The sequence below is a fragment of the Vicia villosa genome, unplaced genomic scaffold, assembly GCF_029867415.1.
Source record: "Vicia villosa cultivar HV-30 ecotype Madison, WI unplaced genomic scaffold, Vvil1.0 ctg.003290F_1_1, whole genome shotgun sequence".
NCBI lineage: Eukaryota > Viridiplantae > Streptophyta > Magnoliopsida > Fabales > Fabaceae > Vicia > Vicia villosa.
Genome location: NW_026706166.1, coordinates 189,836 through 200,094, shown reverse-complemented (window position 1 = coordinate 200,094; position 10,259 = coordinate 189,836). Strand labels below are relative to the sequence as shown.

General features: G+C 28.5%; 1 protein-coding gene across 1 annotated transcript; it reads left to right on the top strand.

Moving 5' to 3' along the window:
• The first annotated feature begins 6,428 nt into the window (after window positions 1–6,428).
• On the top strand, window positions 6,429–9,851 carry LOC131640735 (inositol-3-phosphate synthase). The gene is made up of 10 exons (XM_058911126.1): window positions 6,429–6,780; window positions 6,864–6,932; window positions 7,020–7,155; window positions 7,896–8,143; window positions 8,248–8,474; window positions 8,558–8,673; window positions 8,788–8,964; window positions 9,053–9,241; window positions 9,331–9,393; window positions 9,501–9,851. Exons 1-10 carry the CDS (start codon window positions 6,593–6,595, stop codon window positions 9,618–9,620), a joined length of 1,533 nt encoding a protein of 510 aa, XP_058767109.1. The 5' UTR covers window positions 6,429–6,592; the 3' UTR covers window positions 9,621–9,851.
• Window positions 9,852–10,259: the final 408 nt, after the last annotated feature.

Sequence of the window (10,259 nt, the reverse complement as noted above, 5' to 3'; positions counted from 1 at the left end):
AAATTCAAATTCACCCATAAAAATTTCCAAAAATTGCAAATTATTCCTTAATAATTTTCAAATTTTAGAATTAGTTCTTTCAAATTTTCAAAAATTGTAAATTAGTCCTTATTTTTCATTTTTTAAATTTGGCCAAATAATTTTAAAATTTATGAAAATGATCCTATATCAATGAATCATTTTAATATTTCATCCCAACAAATGAATTTTAAAATGAATTTCAATTGAATCATTTGATTTACTTGGAATTTTAAATTCTTTAAAATTTCTCAATTACCTCATCCAAAGACACTATAAAGGATACTCATCAAAGACGTTATTGCATTGGTACTTAGAATCATTTGAATCATTTCAGTATATGTCTAGAATAATATGTAGTGATGCTATAAATGGTACAAGAAATATACATAAGCAGTAAAGAAAAGAAATAAAAATCATATACAGTTCAAACTTCCAACTAAAATGTATACAATCAGCTTGTCTATAACATTGCACAGCGAAAAGATAATGTCTGATGAGGTCTTCCTGCCAATAACTTGTCCACAGTCTTCAATATGGGTCATCTAGCAATTCTTCTACTTCTAACCTGCTCCTGAAAAATAAGAGGATTGGGGTGGGATTACTAAATCTCAGTGAGTTCCCCTATCTTACGGGTTCACTCGGTTCTACAAGGTACATGCAAACAAACGGATCCGCCGTGGATCCGGAGTTTCTCCTCACGGCCAGGTACAAACACACATGAGGAATAGCTACCTCTAATCTTAGCAAAGAAAATGATTTAGCTCCTCATCACCATGGTTGCAAGCTCACAAGAATGGTGAAATTCGTTTTTGCTTTCTTCCCTATTTTCTCTCTATTCTGTCTTTTCAATAATGCAATATCTAAAAAAAATCTAAGTTATGGAGATATATCCAAATTACACAAAGTTTCTCCTTCCAATAAGACAAAAAGAAATGATTGTTATTCCTCTTGCCTCCTTAAGTGACCAATAGAAACCAATAACTCCAAAAAGTGCTTTTTTGCTGTCTTTCACGCCACCTTGCGCACATGCCTCTCAAAAGTCAGAATTGGAACTAAAACACGCTGGCAGGATTTTCTTCAGTTCGCGGCGCCAACATGAGGACGCGGCGCGAACAGAATGGGTTTCCACTTCTTGGCTTGATTTCTTGGTTCTCTTGCTCGGCTCATTCTTTGTCATTCAAATCCCCAACTTCTTGAAGCAAAAATTCTACAAAACTAGCAAACAGAGTGAAATACCTACTCAACTAGAATTAGAACAAGAATAATTGCATAATTGCCTATTGTGTGATTAAAAACATATGATTTGAATAGAAATTGGTTAAAAGGGACCAATAAAAAGATGCGAATTTTACTACTATTTGGTCCCTAACAGATGCCGATGTTTTCCTACTGAAGGTAACCCCTTCAGCTACCGCAATGGTAATATCTGTCATGTGCGCTTTACCACCTAGTAGCCCAGGTCTACTTCGATTCAAGCATACATCAATCACATCATCCAACCACACAGGCAAACAACTTCTGAATGTTCAACCGGAACAACGGGAAACACAATATGATCATCACATAGCATATCAATATAATGCATTAAACACTTATTCACATACTTGGAATTAACACATTCATGATCATATACAACATAGCATGTTCAAATACAATTTAAACAAGTCTCACGCGACTAAGGAAGCATTCGGTTCCTTATAGAGAAAAGAACTGCTCTCGAGGGAAATAGTAATATAAAACTTCACCCGACAAGGCTCACTAAGTGGGGTTCCAATATTATCAAATCTAACATTCTGGTTTGGGGACCAATTTTATTAGATAGTTCATCTAACTAGCTTTCCAACGATATAAACTTTGCGCAATTCCAATATCTGAGGCGAAAGTTATGAATTTCAAAAGTTTTATAATTTTCCCTTTTGACTCAGTGTATGCGTAACCGGTTACGAGCACGAAAAATAGTCCAGAAATACACTTCCAGCAGTGTAACCGGTTACGCAACAACCCGTAACCGATTATACTGTAGCATAAAATATGTTTATGCATTTTGAAGGTTCTAACCCTAATATAACTCCAATCCGAACACCTCTAACATCTCAATATCATTCCAGACTAAATTATAAAACATATCAATGATCCAATATATACAAACTCATTATAAAGCACAATTTCATCAATTAGATCAAGCATGCAAAGAATCTATCTCATAATAACTCCCAATTTCTAACAATTAGTCACACATGTAAGGATTCAATCACAATCTAATCCCAAGCATAAAATCATTCCCAATTTCCTACCTAAGTCCTATCTAATGGAACTCACCTTGCATCAATGGAAGTCTAATGATAGCCATGATGTACTTGAGCTCCCACATTGATCAATATTTCACCTCTAACATCAACAAATCCGTAGCCATTCATTTGTCAGCTTTCAGCATCAATCATCAAACTTGAAACACGTTTTTCTCCATCAAAACGAACTTATTGACACAAAGTAATATATCAAATCGAAGGGAATTTCGTGTAGAATTTGAAACTTCAAGAATTACTTGATTTGGAGTTGTGAGCAGAAAGTTATGACCGGTTTTGTGAGAGCTGCTCCATGAATACGAAAATGGAAAAGTTGAACTTAAGTTATTCTTCTTCTTCCATGCTTCTAAGCATCTCTCTCATAAATTCTGATTTGTATTACTATCAACCAAACATGCCCTTATGTCCATGCAAGTAATACTTAAAGTCCATTTTATCCTCCAACTAAGCTTTATTTACCATAATGCCATTCGGTTAGTTTCTAACCAATCTCATTTGGTCTTAACCAATCTCTTTTATTCCAACTACTCTAGTAACTCACTTATAATCATTCTTATATTAATATGGAATAGGACCAATGTGTCCTCTAATTACCATCTGACCGATTAATGATAATTACCGGTGTCGAAGAATTAGAGTATTACATCGAAAATAAAAAAATCGAGTTTTTTTCGAGAATTGTTAACAAATTAGATTTTTTAATTTATCCATTAATAATTCAATAATTTCATGCAATCCATCCATTTTGTAATATTTATTAACCATTAGTAATAAAACTAGTAACAAACCCGTGCATACGCACGAGTTCTGGTTTGGTACGCCTATTTGTTTACATAATATATTTATTTTAAATAAAATGTTTAAAAAAGAAAAATATATTTAAATCAATAATAAATTTTTTCGTTTGTAAAATATTTAAATAAATACTTTTTTTCCGTATATCATTTTTGGATCATAAATATTATCTTTCGTATATAAAAATATTTAAATTAATAATAGATTTTTCCCGTATACAAATATTCTTTATGTTTGTATCATTTAGAAAAATATCCGGATCAATAGTAAATTTTCGTATATTAAAATATTTAAATCAATAATAGATTTTTCCCGTATACCATTTTTGAAACAAAATTTATTGGATCACAAATACCATTTTATATATATAAAAATGTTTAGATCATTAATAGATTTTTCCCATTTAAAAATATTATTTATGTTTAGGTATCGTTTACAAAATTATTTTAATCAATTGTAAATTTTCGTATATAAAATATTTAGAATTTTTTTCCCGTATACCTTTTTTGAATATTTTTTTTGGATCATAAATATAATTTTTCATTTATTAAAATATTTAGACCATTAATATATTTTTCCCAATATACAAATATTATTTATGTTTAGGTATCATTTAGAAAAATATCTGTATCGATAGTAAATTTTTGCATATAAGAATATTCAAATCAATAATATATTTTTTCCCTTATACAAATATTATTTATGTTTAGATATCATTTACAAAAATATCTGAATCAATAGATTTTTTTTGTTAGTATGAATCAATAGAATTTATTACTAATAGAATTTGACTTTAAATAATAGTAGTATGTTTCATTTGAATAAGTAATACACGTGTGTGTCTATATATATTAGTAATACACGTGTGACTATTTACATTTATAACATATATTTGTGAAATGACATCAATAACAAATAATTTTTTAATATTTAATTGTGAAAACATTATTTTAATTGTATAAACTTTATCAATGAAATATATTAATATAATAATATTTTGAATCATATAAATTAAAGTTAATCATAAGTGACACACATTTTTTATATTTTATCCAATAACACACATTTTACAAGTATATTTTTAAATTCATTTTAATTTAAATAATTTTTTTAAAACTAAAATTATTATTATTTTCTTAAAAAATATTGTATCTTAAAATAAAAATTATTTCAAATTATATTTCTTCTTTATTAATATTCAATTACTAAAGTTAATTTTTAAAAATTAAATGCTATTTTAAATGTAAATTAACAATCATTTAAAATGATCATAATAATCTTTTTATTAAAAAATAATTTATTGAAATATTTTGATTAATAATTTATTAGAAATAATAATTATTATACTATAAAAAGTGAAAAGTAAAAAAGTGAAAAAATGAAAAGTGAAAAGTGAAAAAGTGAGTTAAAAAAAACTAAAAAAAAGACTTTTTTCAACCCCCAAATTATTAATTTAGAGTATGATAATCAAAGGGTATTTTTGTTATTTCCAGAACAACAAATTTTCTTATATTATAGATCATTCTTTATTAATATTCAATTACTAAAGTTAATTTTTAAAAATTAAATGCTATTTTAATTGTAAATTAACAATCATTTAAAATGATCATAATAGTTTTTTTATTAAAAAATAATTTATTGGAATATTTTGATTAATAATTTATTAAAAATAATAATAATAATAATAGTATAAAAAGTAAAAAGTGAAAAAGTGAAAAGTAAGTTGGAAAGTGAATAATGAGTTGGAAAATGAAAAATGAGTTAGAAAAAACTAAAAAAAGACTTTTTTACCCCCAAATTATTAATTTAGAGTAAGATAATCAAAGGGTATTTTTGTGATTTACAGAACAACAAATTTGCTTATATTATAGATCCTTCTTTATTAATATTCAATTACTAAAGTTAATTTTTAAAAATTAAATGCTATTTTAATTGTAAATCAACAATCATTTAAAATGATCATAATAATCTTTTTATTAAAAAAATAATTTATTGGAATATTTTGATTAATAATTTATTAATAATAATAATAATAGTATAAAAAGTAAAAAGTGAAAAAATGAAAAGTGAGTTGTAAAGTGAAAAATGAAAAGTGAGTTAGAAAAAACTAAAAAAAAGACTTTTTTACCCTCAAATTATTAATTTAGAGTAAGATAATCAAAGGGTATTTTTGTGATTTCCAGAACATAATTATTAATATAGATCCTTCTTTATTAATATTCAATTACTAATGTTAATTTTTAACAATTAAATGCTATTTTAAATGTAAATTAACAATCATTTAAAATGATCATAATAATTTTTTTTATTAAAAAATAATTTATTGGAATATTTTGATTAATAATTTATTAAAAAAAAATAATAATACTATAAAAGGTAAAAAGTTAAAAAGTGAAAAGTGAGTTGGAAAGTGAAAAATGAGTTGGAAAATGAAAAGTGAGTTATAAAAAACAAAAAAAAGACTTTTTTACCCTCAAATTATTAATTTAGACTAAGATAATCAAAGGGTATTTTTGTGATTTACAGAACAACAAATTTTCTTATATTATAGATCCTTCTTTATTAATATTCAATTACTAAAGTTAATTTTTAAAAATTAAATGCTATTTTAAATGTAAATTAACAATAATTTAAAATGATCATAATAATTTTTTATTTTAAAATAATTTTTTAAAATATTTTGATTAATAATTTATTAAAAATAATAATAATAGTAATAATAATAATAATAATAATAATAATAATAATAATATAAAAAGTGAAAAATTGAGTTGGAAAATGAAAAATGAGTTGGAAAATGAAAATTGAGTTAGAAAAAACTAAATAAAAGTTTTTTTACCCCTTAATTATTAATTTAGACTAAAATAATCAAAGGGTATTTTTGTGATTTACAGAACACAAATTTTTTATATTATAGATTCTTCTTTGTTAATATTTAATTATTAAAGTTAATTTTTAAAAATTAAATTTTAAATGTAAATTATTGCGAATGCCTGGATCTAGAATCTATTTATTAAAAATAATTTATTAGAATATTTTGATCAATAATTTATTAGAAATAATAATATTAATACTATAAAAAAAAGTAAAAAATGAAAAGTGAGTTGGAAAATAAAAAGTAAGTTGAAAAGTGAAAATGAGTTAGAAAAAATTAAAAAAAAATTTTATTATCTCTAAATTATTAATTTAAACTAAGATAATAAAAGAGTATTTTTGTGATTTAGACTAGAGTGTCCGAGTGACTATATGCCACGTGAATCGTGATGAGCACAGTTGCATATTTGTTTTCTATATATTGAAGCATCTTCACTCCCATTCATGAGCACCGATCAACCATAAACAAAATCTCTTACACTTTCTTACAGTTTCAGAGAGAAAAGGAAGAAGAATCTGCCTTTTCTTTCTTCTTCTCTAAATCACTTTCATCTTTCCTTCTTCATTTCATTTTTGTTAATTACGCTGTTTGAAAAATGTTTATCGAGAATTTCAAGGTTGAGAGTCCAAATGTGAAGTACACAGAAACTGAGATTCAATCTGTGTATAACTATGAAACCACTGAACTCGTTCATGAAAACAGAAATGGCACTTACCAGTGGATTGTGAAACCTAAAACTGTTAAATATGAATTTAAAACCGAAACTCATGTTCCTAAATTGGGGTTAGTTTCTTAATTATCTTTCATTTGATCTAATTTGATTCAATTTTTTCATTTTTCTGATTTTTTATTGGTTGATTTGTTAGGGTAATGCTTGTGGGATGGGGTGGAAACAACGGTTCTACCCTTACCGGTGGTGTGATTGCTAATCGAGAGTTAGTTTCTTAAATCTTGATTTGTGTTTCTTTTTGCGATTTATGGAAAATATGATTATGATTATGATTATGATTATGATTTTTTAGGGGTATTTCATGGGCAACGAAAGATAATATTCAACAAGCCAATTACTTTGGTTCTCTTACTCAAGCTTCAGCTATTCGTGTTGGATCTTTCCAAGGAGAGGAAATTCATGCTCCCTTCAAGAGCTTGCTTCCAATGGTAAAAACATTTATTTATTTTTTTTTTAATTTATTGGCTTAATTGGACGGTTTAATTTTCATATGGGATGATTGAAATGAAATGAAATTAAATAAAGCTGTTGTTTAATTATTTAAATAATAAATGTTATGATGTAATCTAGACACCCTGAAGACGATTGTGACACTGTCACGGGCGATATGTGTCGATGCAGGTGTCCGACATGAACACAACTTTTTGATGTGATACAATTAAAATATAATGAATGCTCTAATCTCACTTATTAATTTCCCATTTGTTATAGATTATTATTAAGAAAGTGAGTTTGAAATTCAATAATTTTGAGAGATTGTAAAGAAAAGCCGAATTGTTGGGTTTGTTTATTATAAGAAAATCACTTTTAAAAAAAAGTCAGTTTTTTTAAGAGAAATTGCTCAAACCAACTTTTCATTTGAAGTGATTTTTAGCTTATTTTCAGATTTCATTAAAATAAGCCGTAACAAAAAAGGCTGTAAATTAAATAACACTTATTGTATTTCTATTTGAAACAGTATTGTTTTGGTGATGTATCTAAATGATGAATTTAGTGTTATTTTTCATTTATTAGTTAGTTTAGTACTTTATTATCAGTCTAAGTGTACTATAGTTGAAGCTTTTGATATGTGACATTCTTGTTTAAAATACAAAATTAGAGTCCAAGATGATTTGAATTAAGTATGATATAAACTTGGACTTATTTTTGTTAAAAACTATATATGCAGGTCAACCCTGATGACATTGTTTTTGGTGGATGGGATATCAGTAACATGAACCTTGCTGATGCCATGGCCCGGGCCAGGGTTTTCGACATTGATTTGCAGAAGCAATTGAGGCCTTATATGGAATCCATGGTTCCACTCCCCGGTATCTATGACCCGGATTTCATTGCTGCCAATCAAGGTGAACGTGCAAATAATGTTATTAAGGGTACAAAGAGAGAACAAATTAACCAAATCATCAAAGACATTAGGTATGTCTTACTTCAATCTACATGTTTTTTGGTTTGTGTTTATGTACTTTACCTGAACCAGCTTAAAATTTACTGAATATGCTCCTATTTTGACATGAATTCAGGGAATTTAAGGAAGCAAACAAAGTGGACAGGGTTGTTGTTCTCTGGACTGCCAACACAGAGAGGTACAGTAATTTAGTTGTGGGACTCAATGACACCACAGAGAACCTTTTTGCTGCTGTGGACAGAAATGAGTCTGAGATTTCTCCTTCCACCCTGTTTGGCATTGCTTGTGTTTTGGAAAATGTTCCTTTCATTAATGGAAGCCCTCAGAATACTTTTGTTCCAGGTTTGTTGCTTGTTTATATTTTCCCCCCAATTCTCTCACTTATTTTTATGCGTAGTTGTTAACTTTGCTTGTATTTTCATAAGGGCTTATTGATCTTGCCATCAAGAACAACAGCTTGATCGGTGGTGACGACTTCAAGAGTGGTCAGACCAAAATGAAATCTGTGTTGGTTGATTTCCTTGTAGGAGCTGGTATCAAGGTACATTATTCTTTATATGATTTCGATATATCATGTGTTTATTTCAATATTTCCTTTTAGATTTAACTATGGCAACATGAAAATAAATTTGAAGTTTCTTGTTGATAATTGCAGCCAACATCAATAGTGAGTTACAATCATCTTGGAAACAATGATGGTATGAACCTCTCCGCACCCCAAACCTTCCGCTCCAAGGAAATCTCCAAGAGCAATGTTGTTGACGATATGGTCAACAGCAACGCCATCCTCTATGCCCCTGGTGAACATCCTGACCATGTTGTAGTCATTAAGGTAATTTTTGTTTCACAATTCTTTCTATGGTTCTATATATTGTTACTTTTTCAGGTCTTTTATTGTCTTTACTTTGGTGACTTTGCAGTATGTGCCTTACGTCGGAGACAGCAAGAGAGCCATGGATGAGTATACTTCAGAAATATTCATGGGCGGAAAGAACACTATTGTGTTGCACAACACATGTGAGGATTCCCTCTTGGCTGCCCCTATTATCTTGGACTTGGTTCTTCTTGCTGAGCTCAGTACTAGAATTCAGTTCAAATCTGAAGCTGAGGTCTGTATGCAATGCTAATTAATTTCATTCATTGATTGCACTAGTCTGTATATTATTTCTGAGATTAACTATTTTTGTGGTTCTTGCAGAACAAGTTTCACACATTCCACCCTGTTGCTACCATCCTCAGTTATCTGACCAAGGCTCCTCTGGTGAGTTCAATCTATCTGATTCAATTTTTGAGTACATACATATACACTGAAATCCAGTTTCAAGAGACAATTTCATTTGTTATAATGTTCCATTATTGTTCTTGCAGGTTCCACCAGGCACACCAGTGGTGAATGCGTTGTCCAAGCAGCGAGCGATGCTGGAAAATATCATGAGAGCTTGTGTTGGGTTGGCTCCAGAAAACAACATGATCCTCGAGTACAAGTGAAGCACTTGATCCTCAAGTACAAGTGAAGCAGGGGATATAATGATAGTTGGAATTTTCTAGCTGAATCATAAAACCTGCTCTTTTTCTTTGTCTTCTTTTGATGTTTGCTGATGTTTTCTCAAGTGTAGTATTTGATTTGATAGTCTATGCTCTCAAGTGCTTTAGAGCTTGACTTAGTTTGTGTTTTGAGTACATGAAAATATATAAATATTTGTGCTCAGTTGGTGTTTATCTCTCTACTATATATAGTCTTATAGTATTTCTAATTTAACAACCTGTTTACCTAATCAAAAAATGAATATTATTTGTAAAGGAGAACATAGGTACTCCAGCATAAAATACTGGGAAAAATCACATGAAAAGATAGAAACAGTTCATAGAACAAACACACCAATTGAATGTAATGATTCTTATCAAGAAGGGGACCATTTTAGGCTTTTCATTATTTATAAATTATAATCTTAAGTAATCACGTGTATTCATTCCTTTAACTCTTGATTAGAACAACTCTCATTAGCTCCATTCAATTGTTACAACTTTTGAAAACTGACCGTGTTAGCACATGCATGCCATTGCTAACACTATCCGAGCCCATTGCTAACACTATCAATGTATTCGATATAAAATGCATTTTCTATC

What these genes read in the sequence shown, in the direction of transcription:
- LOC131640735 (XM_058911126.1), top strand. Translation starts at nt 6,593, where the DNA reads ATGTTTATCGAGAATTTCAAGGTTGAGAGTCCAAATGTGAAGTACACA. An exon ending in TCAGAATACTTTTGTTCCAG is followed by an intron (nt 8,475 to 8,557) that starts GTTTGTTGCTTG and finishes TATTTTCATAAG; the next exon opens with GGCTTATTGATCTTGCCATC. An exon ending in ATCTGACCAAGGCTCCTCTG is followed by an intron (nt 9,394 to 9,500) that starts GTGAGTTCAATC and finishes TTGTTCTTGCAG; the next exon opens with GTTCCACCAGGCACACCAGT.